The 18,820-nt window shown below is 37.0% G+C and overlaps 2 protein-coding genes and 2 pseudogenes across 2 annotated transcripts; 3 read left to right on the top strand and 1 right to left on the bottom strand.

Annotated features, from left to right (window-relative positions):
- Positions 1 to 853: 853 nt before the first annotated feature.
- Positions 854 to 1,995, bottom strand: LOC107683723 (cholesterol 25-hydroxylase-like protein). Its single transcript, XM_016479794.1, has one exon. It carries the CDS (start codon positions 1,978 to 1,980, stop codon positions 1,225 to 1,227), a length of 756 nt encoding a protein of 251 aa, XP_016335280.1. The 5' UTR covers positions 1,981 to 1,995; the 3' UTR covers positions 854 to 1,224.
- A 100-nt stretch (positions 1,996 to 2,095) lies between these two features.
- On the top strand, positions 2,096 to 6,042 carry LOC107683718 (interferon-induced protein with tetratricopeptide repeats 1-like; annotated as a pseudogene).
- A 1,380-nt stretch (positions 6,043 to 7,422) lies between these two features.
- LOC107683722 (interferon-induced protein with tetratricopeptide repeats 5-like) lies at positions 7,423 to 8,870 on the top strand. The gene has a single exon (XM_016479792.1). The coding sequence runs from the start codon at positions 7,423 to 7,425 to the stop codon at positions 8,848 to 8,850; it is 1,428 nt and encodes a 475-aa protein (XP_016335278.1). The 3' UTR covers positions 8,851 to 8,870.
- Positions 8,871 to 11,922: 3,052 nt separating this feature from the next.
- On the top strand, positions 11,923 to 17,552 carry LOC107683714 (interferon-induced protein with tetratricopeptide repeats 5-like; annotated as a pseudogene).
- The last annotated feature ends 1,268 nt before the right edge of the window (positions 17,553 to 18,820 follow it).

Here is an 18,820-nt window from a genome sequence, read left to right as displayed (position 1 = left end):
AAACATTTTAAAAAATAGTAAAACAAAAAAAAGTGTGAGAACACAGAAGTAAGTATGGACTAGAAGAGAGTTCACAATAATTACATGTCTTTATAGTCTATTTTTATGAACTAAATCACCATAATAATCAGAAGCAAAGAACAAAAACACATGCTTGGATATCAACTAGTGCATGACAGGAATTATGGCAATTCTGGGAATTCTCACATGACTTGGGAAATTCTTCATTGTCTTTTTAAGGATGTGTCTGAGACAACACATGCACCCTCTTTCCCTCTAGAGGCGTGAGCCACTGGAACTGTGAGTTAATAATACCAAATGGCAAATCAGTCACTGATGTTTGTTATTTTAGATTGTTTTGGTTTTGGAGATATTTTCCTCACTGGGAAATTTTTGTAGCAAAATTACAATCTGAATCTGACTGATAATTTCTCCTTTTTTATTTTATTGTTTTCTGTTAATAGAAACAGTTCCAGGGCCACAGTTGCTAGACCCAAGCCCACAACATAGTCATATTCCATTATTTGTAAAGCACGATTTAAAAAGATTGCAGTGCATGTCATTTTGACAGTTATTTGGCATGGTTTCATAATGCACATACTGTATGTGATTCATTAACTTTTTACATTAATAAGATAAATAATATACCCATGTGTAATTTTATTGTCTTATGTTAGTAATTATTTGTTGGTTAAATACTTGAATTAATAACATGTTAATATATAATAGCTAACTTCCCCAAATCACTTTATTCAGACGTTATTCTGAGAATAAATTGTACCATAAATTGTGACAGTTACTTTTTGTCACAAATGTATTCTTAATATTCAAAATGAAAACACAAACACAGAAATATTATTTACTTCATAGCTTTATTGCCATTAGTTTTGTTAGATTTGTTCTTCATGTTCCAGTTTAAAACATTCATCAAAACTGTCTTATAAATAAATAAAAATATATTAGGTTAAGGTTAACATATGTATCTCACATACTCCTTAGACATAGCATAGTCATATCTCTGATAATTTTTCTTAGGCTACAGTCACACTTAAATACAGACATTAAATAAATAAATGAGTACATTAATTTAACACGCATGAATTATAAAGCAACTTTTAAAAAAAAGTTTTAGAGTCAAAGGTATTCATTCATGGAATGGTAATGCACTTTTTTACAAAAAAGTCAGATGAAATCAGTTCATGTAGTTTGTTCCAGTTGCTCAGTTCATTCAGAGTGCAGTGTCCCAAAGAGCTTGTCCCAGTGAGTGAAATATGGAGCATAGTTGGACTTGAACTTCTGATGGTGGACATCATGGTGCGGAGCTCCTCCATACAGACCAAAAGGCACCAGTCTGTGTGTCGCCCATGGCAGGTCATAGCCACAGTGGTCCTCAACTGACAGCCACATGTTCAGCATATGGAAAAGCATCTCTGTCATAGGATGAACCCCCAGTAACATGGGATTCACTGCAGCGAAGAAACCCAATGACAGAGTCTCCCACGCCCCCGAATACTCAGTGGCCAGAGCGAAGGTGGACGTGTATTTGTGATGCACCTTATGGAAAGTGCAGTAGAGCCAGGGTACTTTGTGATGCAGAAGATGCCATACAAAGTACTGGAAGTCAAAGAGAAGCAGGCAGGCAGCAAGGTCCCAGATGACTCGCAGAAGCCCTGGTGCCATCACTGGGTAGCTGACAGGTCTCCAGTACCAGTGCAGGACACTCAGTGGGAAGATGTACACGGCATGGTTGTAGAGGGAGAGTGCGAGGCAGCTCCACATCATCTTCCAAGATACGCTGGTCTTCTGTTGAATTTTGTATCTCCTTATCCATGCTACCCTAGATGATAGGGCATCCAGAACGACAAAAGGCAGGCAGAAGCTTAGGTAGACTGTAATAGAGAAGAAAACTGGGAAATATGGAGACCTAAGCACGGCCTCGTACTGCAGAATGCTGTCCCAGATGTACTGTAGTCCAAACATTTTTATTTATTTTCAGATCTCTTTCTGAATGGCAGCACATGGGTACCGTGGCTTTTATAAAGTATAGAAGTCCCGCCCTCTTTCCACTAGGCTACTCGCGCTGCAAGTCCCCTAAATGGCTCTTCCTGTTGGAATTTCCCGGATATTTTGCGGTAGTGTGAGAAGGTAGGCTATCTGGTGTCATGTTTATCAGATAGGCAACTATATAAATCTATAAATATAAAAATCCTGCAATACTTAAGAGACTAAAATGGTTTATTAGCCTACAAAAATATTATAATATAAACGATAATGGAAAGAGTGTATTGAATCACAGTGCAGAAAGAATAACTAAACAAACAGCACAAAAGAGTAAGGTAAGATTCAGAACCTGTAGACGAACTTACCTATAGGAAATGGCACTGTAGCCTACCAGTTATTCTTTTTAGATAGCAGGTCAAGCAGTTAATCTCGCCCAGTCCCACTTGCTATTGATATTCCAGATTCCGATTTTTTTAAACCTGACAAAATATCTATTAATCCTACAAAATATGACAGTTAATATTCAATTTCCGTGTGCCACTCTTAACTTCTGTAAGAGTATCTCGAGGAACAGCAACGAGACTGACAGTGGAACAGTTTTCCCAGTTTTATCAAGTAAACACCGCCATCTGCTGTTTATAACAGGCAAGTGCTGCTGCGACACTCAAACGTGTTGTCAGGATTTTTTGCCACAAGCGACTACACCGTTGCCTTCTTCCCGCAGTACTCACCCTTCTCAAAGTACTCAGGAGGACAGAAATTTGCTGTCCCTGGAGGAAAGAGTTTGTCACATGCAGGGCAGGACTTGGCCCCTGGGCATGAGGTTATGTTTGGGCCCTATACCTACACTACAAATGCCCTCAAATAGAACATCATTATGGAGTAACACAAAGTACACAAACATATGCTTTGAAGTTCATAAATAGTACAATTAATATGCAACATGTCTAGGCTTCGAGCAAATAACTTTGAGCAAAAAAACAAAACAAAAAAAAAACCCAGAGATGTTGGCTTATTAGTATTATAAAAGTTATAGTCATATCTGTGTCCACTTATGTCAGGTTCTTATTTAATCAATAAATTCAATCGAATAGAAAGACATGCTGGCTATTAACAATCAAATGAAATCACTATCAACAAAATTCATAGATGGATTGTGCATAAATGTTAAGTTTAAATATAACATTTTAATGTAGAAATATTAAATGATTGCAAAAATGAAATAAAGCCCAACGGTAAGTCCGGCCATGGTTGTCACACATCTAGGACAGTTTGTTTGCTTGACAAATGTGTGATGGAAGGATAACCAAACTAAGCAATAACATTTTTAACTAAAACTACACAACACTGCATTAAAAATGCATTTCATAGAAACACTACAAAATGTCACGGCCCGGTACGAAACACAGAGGAGAAACAGGGTCTGGGTCCACATGCAGGTGAAAACCTTTTTAATGAACAGAAAGGCCAACAGGGCAAAATAAAACAGATACGAATACATTGATAATACAGCCAGGCAGAGTGGTGAGTGAGAGGAGAAGATATAGTCTGTGACAATGGGGAACAGCTGAGGGTGAGTGTAATGAGTGAATGACTCAACAGGTGTATAGAGTTTGGGGAATTAGTGTAATGAGTGAACAGGTGTATGGGGTTTGGGGAATGGAGTCCGGGAGATGGCGCCCTCTGGAGGAGAGAGGGAGAAACGCAGGGCCCAGATTCATGACACAAAATGCGAGAATAATTATGGCTTGAAATTTACAGGGATTGCCTTACAAGGATAATTTTGTAGCGAAATAAATGAAAAATACAAATCCTGTGAAGGCAGCTGCCTAGGGCCGCTTTCTACGGTGACCGAGAAGTGCAAAACAAATCACAATTCTGAAAACAAAATAACAAATTACAAACGCAAATGCAAGTCTAAAAAACAAAATAACAATTCAGAAAACACAACAACAATTCAGAAAACATTATAACAAGTCAGAAAACTCAATGACAAATTCGAAAACAATATAACAAGTCAGAAAACACAATGACAAATCTGAAAAGAAATTAACAAGTCAGAAAACACAACGACAAATCAGACAAACCGGAAGAGGTAGGTATAGTTTGAGACAGCTTCATTGGTTTGGGATTACTCACCGCTGACTGGACGAGACATCTGTCAATCAACGTATACAGAGAAGAACCAGCCGAAGAACAGAAGAGTCGTGGCAGAAAGTTCGGAGATGGTATTAAATTAGCTCAGTTTAAATGTATTGTATGAATTGCCCTTACTATGGAATAAAAAATACGGGGTGTCTATTTACATTTAGTTAAAAGTGGCTGTAAAACATCAGCTCCAGTGGTGCAAATGGATAAATGTGTGCCCTTAGCTTTTTGACGCGATCGACCGGGTTCGATCCCGCCTTTTGCCGAACTTTTTTTTTCCTCCCTCCGCAAGCGGATTTCCTTCACTCATACAAAACTGGACGTGTGCTTTTAACTATACATTGTTTTTTTTGTATTTATAATATATTATTAACATCGTCGTGTATACACTCTGTATGTTATAATGAAAGGGTTCGATTGTGATCAGCACAGAACAAAAACTGGTGTGTGTCCCAGCCATTAGGTAAACCAGCATACATTCATGAGGATGATGAAAGTGTTTTAACTTGAGTAAAGCCCCCAGACCCTCCCCACCTTTTTTGAGGCAGTGCCCCAGCCTAGCCTGGCCTGACATAAAGGATTTGAACAGTTTACCAGACAGACTCCATGATCGGATCAGATTTTGTCCACAAAAGTATCATGCCACATATATCAGCCTTCTGGGTAAGACTGGGAGTGAGCTGGACTACCTTTAAAAGGCTGAATCGGCATTAAAGGAAGACCGGCGAAAGAAAGCTGAGTTCCTTGTGACATTCTCCAGCTTTGCATACACTATCACTTGCAGAGGCTAAATGATGTGGAAGATTACTTGAAAAAGGTGAAAAGTAGATGCAAGGACATACCAGGTTCATCAGATTACTCCTGCAACTTGCCCGTATGATGAGAAAGCCTGAGCCTTTGCCCTTTTGAGACTTGGAGGAAGGTTCTATGAGCAAGCAAAAGAGAGTTTCTCTAAGGCTCTTGAGGCAGATCAAGACAACATCTTGTTTAATGTAGGCTACGCAATAGTGCTTTACAGGATAGACGGCATGAACAAAGCAGATGACAGTGGAACAGTCACCAAACAGCTAAGAAAGGCTCTCAGCCTGGAGCCCACAAACACTGAGATCATGGTACTTTTGGCTCTGAAACTCCAGAGGTCAAGGAGACAGGAAGCCCAGAACCTTATAAAAGAGGCCCTCAGATTGTCCCCTGACATCCCACAAGTAACCAGATATGTGGCTAAATACTTCAGGGCAGAGGGCTCCATTAAATAATGACTGTCTGTCCTCACTAGGGCAGTGAAGCAGGCCCCAAACTCTTCCTTCCTGCACCATCAAATCGGCCTTTGCCATAAACAGCTGCTTATTCAGATGTTGGAGGAGAGGAGGCCCGGGAGAAGCGTTCCTGCTGCTCAGAAAGTTGCTAAGGTGATTGAATGTATCCAGCACTTCTCAAAGGCTGTAGATCTGAAGCCTAACAATATTTATGCCAAAGTGAATTTAGCAGAGGCCGAAAGCCGGCAACTTGAAAAGGCAGAGAAGATCTTCAGCAGCCTGATAGATGACAAGGCTCTTGGTGAGTCTGATAAGCAGCACTGCTACACATCCTATGGTGTATTCCTGCTCTACAAGAAAAAGGATGAAGACAAAGCAGTCAGTCAGTTCAAGTCAGCATACATGATTCCTGTTGACAACTATGAAAGGAAACAAGCTGGCAAGAAGCTCAGACTAATTGCAGAAAGGAATTTCAACACCAAGCAGAAATTCAGAGAAGCATTCGAGATTTTGGCTTTTATATCTTCTGAAGACAAGCAGGAGATGCAAGCAAAGGAGTATCTGCGGAGAGTCCATCAGCACAGCCCATACTGGTGAGCTGTCTAAAAGCTTTGCTAAGGGACTGAAATTGAACTAATTTCTTACTTGTAAATACATTTATCAAAAAACTTGCTTTTAATGTTCACTTATTCATTTACATGAATTCTTTCATCAGATGGTTGTATCCAAAGCAACAAATGAAGAACACAATTCATAATAAGAGCTAACAATGTTTGGAGTACACAATTTCATGTATAAGCTAGTACAAAAAAAACGAAAATAAAATGCAGAAAAGTAAACATATATTGTCAGTGGCTGTCAGAGTTCTGCTGTTGTACTTTGGACTGAATTGCTTGCATGTGTTTATTTCCTGTTGTACAAACGTCTTATACTTTTATGAAGGCTATTATTGTTTATTTAATATTACTGTTAAATAAATAATAGTAGTATCTAATAATAGTATTTGAAATCGAGAAACGTTTTGGTGTTGATGGTGATTTTAACATTAGTGCAGGTTGTTACACCATTAGATGGCGACAAGACTGTCTTTATTAGTGAGTCAGTAGCAAACAAAATTTTCAGCTTTTCAGCTTTCATCTTGTATGTGTGTGTTTGTATATAGTCCATATGTCACTATATATAAATACAATATATATATATATATAAAATATCAATAAACACAAAAAAAATATATTTTCACTTTACAGTTTTGTTTTGTCATTGTCTCTTAGCTGAAAATGCCAGTAAAAGACAAAAATAAATATCCAAAAGAAGCATGACAACTAGACTCCAGATGACTGGCAATGGTTTAGACCAGCCTTTATTTAACTACCAAATATTACACATCATTTGAGACAGCCTTAAGCTCTCAGTCTTTTGCTGTTTCTCTTTCCCTCTCTCTTCAGCCAAGGTTTCAGTTTCCATTCTGAGTCTGACACTCCCATCTCTAGGAGAGGTAAATAAAGCCTGCACCACCTTCCTCATCAAACAGGTTCTGAAACATTTATCATACAGACGTCCTAGATAAGGTAAGTGCATCCCTACAATTACAACGTTTTGTTTTTTTCAGTTGGTCTACAGTAGTTTCAGCAAAGCTATTTATATAGGTTACATGAATCTGATAGATATCATATTTAATATAAAAAATGTACTTCAAGAGGCAAGGAAATTAGAATAAATTTACTTTTTAACATATATTTTGGCCAGAATAAATACATTTAAATAAAACACATAAAAATGCCCCGAAATACATAAGAAATATAAGTAACTAAAATTATTGAAAATATATGTATGTATATATATATATATATATATATGTGTGTGTGTGTGTGTGTGATTAATTACTGTGGAAAGCTATTGGTATATTGGTATAGCCACTGCTATATATAAACATTCAGATGTTTTTGTCTGTGGTAGTATTATTATTATTTAATAAACAATATTTAATATACATATACATTTTTCTCTTTTTCCAGGTATGGATCCGGACAGAACTTTGAGAACGAAACTTCTCCAGTTGGAATGCCACTTCACCTGGGCTCTGATGAAAGATGATATAGATCTAAATGATGTTCTCAATAGACTGCAAGAACAGATTAAGCTGTACCTCGTAAAGAAAGAAGGACTTGCCCGAACTTACAGTGCTTTGGCATATGTCCAGTTCCTTCTGGGGTTTCACGAGGAGGCACAAAATAATCTCATGACATCCGTGAAGCTACTCATGGAATGCCACCAGGATGAATTTCATAAAACCCTCATTGTCACTTATGGAAACCTTGCCTGGTTAAACTACCACATGAAGAACTACACAGAATGTGAAAGTTACCTGAAGAAGCTTCAGAAGATGAATGAAACCTTTCCAACTGAGTGTTCATCTGTTCCAGAAGTGCTTGGTGAAAAGGGATGGACTTTTCTTAAATTCTCACGCAAATATTACAACATAGCCAAAGAATGTTTCAGGAAGGCGTTAGAACTGGAACCAGAGGAAGGCGAATTGAATGCTGGTTATGCCATTGCTCTGTATCGCACCGAATACAAGAGTTTCACTCTGGAGAATTCGCCTGCAATAAAGCAACTGAGACGGGCCATTGCCACGAATCCAGAGGATGACGTTCTCAAAGTCCTCTTAAGCATGCGACTGATTGTTTACAAAAGGTACAAAGAGGCTGACAGTTTGGTAGAGAAGGCTTTAGAAAGATCTCCAGATCACCCACATGTCATGCGATATGTTGCGATATTCTTCAGGAATCAAGGAAGTGTGGACAGGTCAATTGCTCTTTTGAAGCGAGCGCTTGTAAGCTCACCCGATTCAAGTTTCATACATCATCAGTTAGCTCTTTGCTATAAATGGAAGAAAATCCAACTTCGGCAGGAGGGAAGTCACCATGCCAAAGGGTCAAGAGTTCAACAGATTCGCGATCAATGCATCTATCATTTAGAAAAGGCCACCAGCCTGACAGCCTCCTTTATTTCTGCAATGAGTGATCTAGCGCTGCTGTATGGAGAGAACCAGGATATGTCACGGGCTGAGGAGCTGTTTCAGGTCACTTTCAAAGCAGCCGGAGAGAAAAACGACAATCTACATGTTGTCAATTATTATTATGCTGAATTCCAGCTCTACTGCCACAGATGTGAGTCGTTAGCTATCAAACACTACATGGAATGTCTGAAGTTGAGCCCGGATTCAGTCGAAGGGAAGAGAAGTGCCTACAGTTTAAAGAAGACTGCTGACAAACGAATTCAGAGAAACTCGCTGGAAGGGGAGGCTTATGGGATACTAGGGTTCCTTCATAAGGTAAAAGGGGAGAAACGTCAAGCCATTGAGTGCTATGAGAAAGCTCTGAGTTATGAAGACAATGATGAGTTCCTCAGTAACCTTAGTGCACTCAGGCTGTCCTTACAGTAAAGTCATCACATATTATGTGCTTACACTATCAGTTGTTGTACATAACGTAATATGCATTTGATTGTGCTTCATGTACTGACACTTTATGGCTATTTATTCTATAAATGTATAATGAAGATTAAGTCAGAAAAAAATAATCAGAAAATATACAATATACTGTACTGTACCGTTATGTTTATGTTCTAAGATTAAAGTAATAAAGCCTAACACATAGTTGGCTACAAATATTTTACGGTATTTCTAAACTGTCATTATCCAAAGGCACTTTACACTGACACCGTGTCCTAACTACACGCGACGCGACAAGATTCCAGCGACAATCAATTTGGGTGTCCACACCAAACGCGACGCGACACCGCGATACGACAGAGTCAATCAAATATCACAGCCAATCAGAAGCGTGTGTGGGCGGGCTCTTTCTGCAAGCGCTCTGCATTCGCAACGAAATGGATACGTTTATAATCTAATTCATAAATATTAAACCTTTTTAACATCATTAAATGTACATACTGAGTGACCATCTGGAATACACTCGTTGGTTCGCAGTGAGTCCACAGTTTTAACGGTCATCTTTGCTTTAATTTATTTTCAAGATTAGAAATATAAATCATTAGATCTAGGCTATGTTTTGTTCTAAAACAAAACTATTGTTGCTTTCAGTATGGCTATAAGGTCACGCAATATGATATTTAAATGTTAGACACGTTTAACTTTGAATAAAGCACATAATCACCTGAGATTATCTACTGTCAAATAGTTTGAATGTTGTTGTTCCAGCCGCAAAACCTATGATTAACATGGAAAAGACACCTTTTATCGCGTGTCGCGGCGTCGCGTCGCGTGTAGCTAGGACACGGCGTAAGAGCTTAACAGTTTAAATAAAATTATAATATAAAAATAATGCTTGTTTGTTAGTCTGGTTTTTTTCTCAAGCAGTTGTTTGTACAGATCAAAATCTATTACACAGGTAATGTTGGCCATAAGAAAGGTAAATAGTTTCCTTTCGGATCCCTAAGATAGTGTAATGTAATGGTTGCATTTCAGTGTGGCATGAATTTTCTTCCATATAGCAAACAAGTGAAATTAATGTTCCCTCCACGAAAAAAAAATGGCATACGCTAAGAAATATAAGGCACTGGTAAATTAAACATTTACCTTTAAACCTATCATCCAGCCACCTCAATCATTAGACAGCAATACAATCCAAACTATAGCTGGCCCAAGGACATTCACTTATGTCCTTAATATTTAATTTGTGAGCTGTAGAGTGTAAAACTGTGTATTTGATTACATTTGTTTGTATTTGATTACATATACACTGTGTGTATTAGATTACATTTTGAGGTGTGGATCACATTTCATTTTTGCACAGTGGCTGCATTGTATTCAAAGTTTTTCTCTAGAATTTAAAGGGGTCATATGATGCGATTTCAAATTTTCCTTTCTCTTTGAAGTGTTACAAGCTGTTGGTGCATAAAGAAGATCTGTAAAGTTGCAAAGACTAAAGTCTCAAATCCAAAGAGATATTCTTTATAAAAGTTGAGTCAACCACGCCTACCTAAAGCGGCTCATTCTAACACGCCCCCACATGTCTACGTCACGATGTGGGAAGATTTGCATAACGCAAATGTTCATGCAAAAAGGACTGTTTCCTGCCAGTGTCTGTTTCTATACGTTTACGCGGCACAATACGCAACGCGTAAAAAGACAGTAAGTCATTATAATCGGTAATTATGTCCCCACTGGATGCAACAAATGGGTTTTACTGGTTTTGTCTCGTCGCGCCGGGACACGGCCTCACAATATGGTAAGGGGCGTAACATTTCCGTCACACGCTTGAGGTATTCGGCCAATCACAACGCACTGGATAGCTGACCAATCAGAGCACACCTCGCTTTTCAGACCGATGAGCTTTGTAAAAATCGACGCGCTTCAGAAAGGCGGGGCATAGAGGAGAAACAATAATGTACATTATGTGGAAAATAATGTGTTTTTGAACCTTAAACCGCATAAACACATTGTATTACACCAAATACACAAAATAATGTTCTTTTTAGCAACGTCATATGACCCCTTTAAACTCATGTTCACTTTCTGCAGGTTCTTAATGAAAAGGCAATGCCATAAGTCAATTGCATTTACCATTGTTCATTCTAACAATACTTATGTGTTTTAGCATCATGATTGCAAGTTTTACAGTTCTTCTTCAAGTACACAAAATATAAAATAAACTGTCCAGTTAAAATGTAATAATATGACCATGATTTGATAGCAGATTCTGGGTCACTTAAAGGCATATTCCAGTCAACAATGAAAATTCTGTCATCGTTTATTCACCTGTAAGAGTTTTTTTCTTCTTCTGTGGAACAAAAAAAGAAGATATTTTGAGGAATGTTGGTAAGCACACAGTTGATGTTCACTATTGACTTCCATAGTATTGGGGGAAATACTGTGGAAGTCTATGTGGATCAAAACATTTTTAAAAATGTCTTATTTTGTGTTCAGCAGAAGAAAGAAATGTGTACAGGTTTGAAACAACTTAAGGGTGAGTAAATGATGACAGAATTTTCATTTTTGGGTGAACTATCCCTTTAAACTTCTTATTTAATGCAGCTGAAGACAAACATATTAATAATAAACTGACTCTGCTGGATCACATGGGATATGAGAAAATAAGAAAAAAATAGCTAATTTGATTAGACTTGAGCACAACTGTGATTAGGCCCAAAAGCAGGACAAGTACATGTGATTTTTTTGTTATGCCACATGTCCTTCATCACTAAAGTGCTTGGTGAGAAGGCCTGGGTTGTTGTAATGTTGTCATGAAACTTTTATGGGTGAGTGGAATGCAGGATTTATCAGCAATTCAACAACTCGAGTGGAGAATAGAAACAAACCTAAGTTGCACAAGCTTCGTTTTATTGTGTAAAAGTTTATTTTAGGATGTAAGGAGCAGCTGCTACAAAGCATACTGTTTTCCAGATGTTATATGCCTTTTGTACATCTCGGGAACAGACTGGCAGTAAACTGAACGGGCATGACAGGGGCATGACGCATTTTTCAGGAACTGAAAGTAGTAGGCTACACTGCATACTGAGCTAGAGAAACATCGCTGTCCCGCTCGTATACTTTTCCTCAAGATACAAATAAAAGGATGTCAGAGATGAGGTGAGCACAGTTTCTAAATCTGAACTAAAGATTTGTCTGTCTTGATTATTTGTAACTAAATGACAAACGGGAATGATAACAAAGGTTGGAAAGTTCTGAAATCTGACCGGGAAGAACTGAGGAGTAGCGTTAGAGGTTAGCTGTCGAGTTTCAAGTTCGGTTTGTCGTTCTAACTTCAGATTATTGGCTACTTCATTCTCAGTTACCATAGTAGCAGTACTGTGGTAAGAAATAAGAATCATTTCCTCTTGTATAGACCCCTTTTCAGTTAGTAAAGATTGTGACGTTTTTTTTTAAGGTGCGGAGCTTAGTGGGAGGCAGAAAGATTCCCCTGTTCTGACAGGAGTGGCCTGACACACATACCAGATAGAGAAACCGAGCGTGTATACTATAGTAAATAGAAACTGGGGGCATGTAAGTCTTTAGATGCCTATAATACTAACAGTGGCAATTGTAAGCAAATGCAACTACTTGTCCCCTCTCTCTACAATTGCACTTATAACAATTATAGAAAGCGAGACGACACAAACAGTTTCCTTTATGTTTAGTCTCTGGTCGTGAGTTAACTTGTTCCCCAATTTCTGATTAAGTGGGCATGCATGAGAAATCTTTAGACTTGTAACCAAACCATAATCCATACCAACAAAAGACAATAGTTTATTTAACCTTAACGGATATGAAGTGTGCGCTGCAAACGCGAGCATTTTTGATGATCATTTCTGTCCAGTCCGCTCGTTTTATTGCCACAACTGTCGTGTTTTTTTTTTTTTTTTTTTTGTCAGTCAGTGGCAGCAGGTATGCGATAAAATTTCAAATTTGACCCTGTACTCCATCTGACACTCAACAACACCACAAAATGAAATTTTAAGCTCTTTATGTAGCCGACTCTGTGCTGGTTTCCAGTTATCCCTTTGTTTTGCCTCCAGCCAGAGCTAATGCTGTGACGTAACTGTGACGTCGGCACTAAAAGGGTCTAAAGAGCTAATAAACAGTTCATTTTGCACGGATGATTTAATATTAATGTTTTCATTGAGACAGTAATTGTTATGATTGTGGTTTAGAATAAATTTGATAACTGTTAAAAAAAATTTTTTTATTAAATGTGTAGTAGTTTATTAATAGCTTTATATTAAGGGAGACTTGAGTGAGACGAAAAATATGAGAAATTAAATTTGTATATCAAAGGGCCTGTTACCTGGTCGCTTGATGCTTTTTACCTTCACCCTCCTGAGGCGACAGAAAAGCTGTCTCCGTGTAACAATAGGGTTTACAAGACAAAAAAAAAACAATTATGCAGTAATTAATTTAATGTCAAGTTTATGATTATGGTAATGAATGTTAAATGAAAGAGTTGTATCGTCTGAATCAGAAGGCTCTCTTGCTCCATTTGATAGCCACACAAGCTTTTTATTCTTCATTTTAAAAAGTAAAAATGAAAATTTCATGGCTGATCAGCACTGCTCATTATATCAGCAGCTATGATGCTGCAGCTCTCTCCTGATTTCTACTGAAGCCTATAGAATTCCAAAGTTTCCAAATAAATAAATAAATATACAAAGAAATGTAAAATAACAAAAATAAATGAGTATGTTTTACTTTTATTTACTTATTTATGTATGGTTGTATTTTCACATTTATTAATTTCCACTTTTGTTTATTTCTAAATGTATTTATGTATTTATAGCAACATATGTTTATTTCCTCATTTCTTTGTCCATATGGTAATGAAGGGGGCGTGTTTTACTTCAGGCGTAGTAATCAGGGTCAGAGTTGTGGGCAAGGAAGAAGCTTTGAAAAGCTTTGCAAAATTAGGAAACATGAATGTGCTATTTAATTTGCAGTTGTTTCAAACACACTGATCAATATGCATATAGACTGAGCTGTTGTGTAAGTTTCACCAGCAATAAATGCAAGCTCTTATCAGTCACATCCAGTTTATTTATATGAAATGTGATTAATACTGCATGATTTAATGTGCACACACTTCTGTGTCAAATGTGTTATCAGATCTGATTTACTGAAGTTGCGGTTTCTGTTCGTATTCAGCTAAATACCAAAAATCCCGACCGGACATTTTATCTGGAAAAGAGTATGCATGTTCATCCTATACTGTTACATACAGTTATTTTGATATTTAATTACTTAAACCAAGGTATATGATTTTGGTCATATCGCCCACTTCTAAGCCATTCATCCATGGACTTGAACTACTCAAAGACCTCAAAGCTTCTTCCTGGCTTAAGCCAGAACTCTGAGCTCTGTTGCTATGTCTGAAGTAAATCACGCCCCCTTCATTGCTATATAGACAAAGAAATGTAGAAATAAAAAACGTGAACATAAACAAATGTAGAAATGAATAAAAATATATAAATAAATACATAAAAACCGTTAAAAAATACATTTATACATAAGGAAATAAAAGTAAAAAGATTTATTTATTTAGATAGATTTTTGTGTGTGTGTTTTAATTTCTTTGTAAATGTATTCATTAATTATTTTGGCAACTTTGGCATTCAGCACTGGGACTGATCAATCCCTGCATGGAAGATTTATGAGGTCGCTTGCTGGATAAGGTGTTAGTGCAGTCAGCAGGGGGCGTGCTCTCTGCATCCACATTTACTAATATTGTGATAGGACATATATCCTACCATAAAAGTATCTGTAGTTTAAATGATCATTTAAATGTAAGTCCTGACTAAAAAAACAGGGCGTTTCCCTAAAAAACTAGGAGTGTAGTCCTGGCATCCGGGCCAAATTTATCAGTCCATGTGCTTGTGGAGTTCAGGAGATTCTCCGGTCACTCTAAAGCACTTCGAGTTTTATAATGTATAAATATATGTGTGTGTGTGTGTGTAATTAATTACCTTGGAAAGCTATCACTATAGCCACCGCTATACATAAACATTCAGACAGATGGTTTTCTCTGTGGTGGTGGTATTATTATTATTATTATTATTATTTAATAAACAATATTTAATATACAGTATTTTTGTCAGATATTATTTAAAACTAAATAGTTAAGGGGGTGGGTGTTCACATTGGTGAACATTAAATATAATATAATATATATAATTATTGGAATATATAATATAATTATTATAATAATACAATAATTAATTTGTTTTCTTGTTAGTTCAATCCAGGACAGTTTACAGTCGAAACTGGATCAGCTGGAGTGTCACTTCACTTGGGACATTAAAAAAGATGATCTAGTCTTGACAAATATCCTCAATAGGCTTGAGGAACAGGTCAAGTTGGGTCTAGGGATGGAGCAAGGAGTTGCATGAACTCACTGCTCTTTAGGATATGTGAAATTCCTTCTTGGGCGCAAAGAAGAGGCTCTTACTCACCTGTTGAAATCTGAGACACTCATTAAAGAAAACCTCGGGGTCAACAGTGACAAGACTCTCATCGTCACCTATGGAAATTTTGCCTGGATAAACTACCATATGAAGAACTACACAGAGTGTGAAAGTTACCTGCTGAAGCTTCAGAAGATAAGTGAAACATTTTCAATCGAGCATTCATCTGTTCCTGAAGTGCTTGGTGAGAAGGGATGGGCCTATCTTAAATTCTCTCGCAAATATTATGACAAAGCCGCAGAAGTTTTTCAGAAGGCTGTGGAACTGGACCCAGAAAATAGCGAGTGGAACGCTGGTTATGCAAAAGCTCTGTATCGCACTGAAACTGGCACATATTGCACTGTGGATTCACCTGCAATCAAGCAGCTGAGACGGACCATTGACATCGACCCAGATGATGATGCCTCTACAGTTCTTCTAGGACTTAAACTTCTCTTATGTTCCAAAGTGTTGAAGAATGAGTCTGAGAAACTGATAGAGAGAGCTCTGAAAGGCTCTCCAGAACATCCACATGTCATAAGATATGTTGGGAAATACTTCAGGAATCAAGGATCTGTAGACAGGTCAATTGAACTGCTGAGCACAGCACTTGAAACATCACCAAACTCAGTCTTCATACATCATCAGTTGGCAATGTGCTACAAGACCAAGAAAATTAATTTACAGAAAGAAAAATGGGAAGGAAATAAATCTGAGGTAAATAAAGCACGAAATCAGTGCATTTACTATTTAGAAAAGGCAACTTCTCTAAAAGCTTCCTTTGTCTTTGCCATGAGTGAGCTCGCACTTCAGTATGGAGAGAAACGTAATCTGCCCAAGGCAGAGGAACTGTTTGACAGGACATTTAAAGCAGCTAGAGAGAAGAGTGATAATGTGCATGTAGTACATTATCACTATGCTGAGTTCCAACAGTACAGCAACAGATGCGAGGAGTTAGCAATCGAACACTACAAGGAGTGTTTGAAAATCGGTCCACATACTAGTGAGGGGTATAGAAGTGCAAAGAAACTGAAAAACATTGCCCAGAGATATATCAAGGATGACCCAGATGATTGGAAGGCCAATGAAATACTGGGATTCATTTATCAAATGAAAGAGGAAATGTTCGGGGACACCAAGAGCTATGAAGCCACTTCAGACAATGAAGAGGATGATGAATCCCTCAGCAATCTTTGTGAGATTAATTGCAAAATATAAACTTTCTACAAAGATGCATAATTAGTTGTTAAAAAACAAAAAACAATGGGCCTTATTTGTGTATTTATGTGCGCAGAAAACATGCACATAAATTTGTTACCCTTGTTCTAAAGTTGATGAATCCGGTTGATGCCAAATGACGGAGTGAGTCCCTGCAGCTAGTAATTTGCATGAAACATGCCCAAACTATGTCCACATAAGGCCTTTCCATACAGTCTCACATCTCTCCTTTTCTTGCTAGTTTGCTCTCTCTTTTAGTGTGGCATTCTCAAAATCGGTTTAAGACAAAAACTGTTTTTATTATAGTCGTACAATTGGGCCTACATTTAGTCATGGATTCAGAATGCTTTTTGTCTCCTCTGAAATGTAATTCTTACCTTATAGATCTGTTTGATTTACTCAGTTGTCTTAATTATATTATATTTTGCTGTAAAAAAAAAAACTGCTGTAATACAGTCTTTCAGAATAGTAGAATATTCTGCAATAATCAGTGCCAAATAAATAAATAAATATATATATATATATATATAATAAAAAAAGAGCCTCTCCTTTGAACTGAAATAAAATTAAGGTGACCCGGAAGAATTCTTCTATAAAAACTAAAACTAATGCAGCCCTGTCTTGATATATTGATTTTGCAGTTGTACTTAATTTTTAGGAAACTGAATGTCAGGTGTTACATCTTCTGATTATATTTTACTCATCTCTTCTCTGTATTAGGATTTCAGTTTCCTTCCCACTTAACAAGTCACTTTTTAAGGTCATTATGCTATTTAATTTGAATGTCATTTTGATGCATATGGTGTTGATGAGGAATGGGTAGTTTCATCATCTGTCATTGTATAGGGAACACACTGTACGAATACAGGATGTTTAAGTGCAAATATAATTTGTGTTAGCATGTGAGCTTTACTTTTTATAGCATTAAACTTGTAATACTTTAGCAAATAAACTATCTGATTGCAGGAAACACTAGAACTCATGTGAAAGAAAATATTGGGTTGTGCAAATTTACATGATAACCTATGGTATTGATTATACCAACTAATGTTGCTTAAACTTGCAGAAGCAGATGTGAAATTATTTGTATGTGAGATTATTTGTAAGTAGCCTATATCATTATATGTTTAGCTATATTTAGTAGTAGCTATAACCTTTATATTCAAAACATTTTCATGAAGCATGAGATTTAAGGAGCTGAAGATACAGAGAAATGTATGTGTCCATCGAATCTGATATTGTTACTGATATTAAATAAATGTTGTTCATAGATATTTATCCTACTACTGGGGTATTATCATCTTTCTATAAGTTACAGTGGCTAAAAGCAGCACTATGGATTTTAACAGTGGTTCATATAGTTGATATTGCAGTTGTAATTTGTTCTTTTTAGAAGCTACTTATTTTTTTCTCTGTTGTTGTTTTCCTGTTTTCTTATCTTTTGACAAGTTGACAAATCCTTATGATGGTAATTATTTATGAGCATCTGCTGGTTGATTTGATTAGTAGCATGCATACAAACTTATATTAGCCTATTTCTTCAGCATTTTGAAGAAGAGAAAGAGAAGAGAAACCAACTCTAGAAACTATTTGTCATCCGTAGAATCTTTGAAGAACTGCTTAGTTGTAGCAAACTCATGATCATAACAAAATACATAACTTGTCAAAAATGTCAGACCATGACATGTACAGTGGGTACGGAAAGTATTCAGACCCCCTTCAATTTTTCACTCTTTGTTATATTGCAGCCATTTGCCAAAATCATTTAAGTTAATTTTTTTTCCTCATTAATGTACACACAGCACCCCATATTGACAGAAAAACACAGAATTGTTGACATTTTTGCAGATTTATTAAAAAAGAAAAACTGAAATATCACATGGTCCTAAGTATTCAGACCCTTTGCTGTGACATTCATATATTTAACTCAGGTGCTGTCCATTTCTTCTGATCATCCCAATATAACAAAGAGTGAAAAATTGAAGGGGGTCTGAATACTTTCCGTACCCACTGTACCCTTTATATCTGAATCTTACAGCTCAGAGCGACTGCCCAGATATCTAGAGATCAGCACTGCCCTCTACTGACTTAAATAACATACTACAACTGGAGCTTTAGTTATCATAACCTGCGTTTGTAATAAAAGGAAAACTATGAAGGTAAATTGACGTCAAAAAGATTTGCATACGCAGGGTAAGAGTTGTGGAAGTGTACATAAGACTGTAAGCGTAAATTAAATTTGC

This window comes from Sinocyclocheilus anshuiensis, unplaced genomic scaffold (assembly GCF_001515605.1).
Source record: "Sinocyclocheilus anshuiensis isolate Anshui unplaced genomic scaffold, SAMN03320099.WGS_v1.1 scaffold3082, whole genome shotgun sequence".
NCBI classification, from domain to species: Eukaryota; Metazoa; Chordata; class Actinopteri; order Cypriniformes; family Cyprinidae; genus Sinocyclocheilus; species Sinocyclocheilus anshuiensis.
Note: the sequence above shows the minus strand (reverse complement) of the source record. Positions and strands in the feature narration are given on the sequence as shown.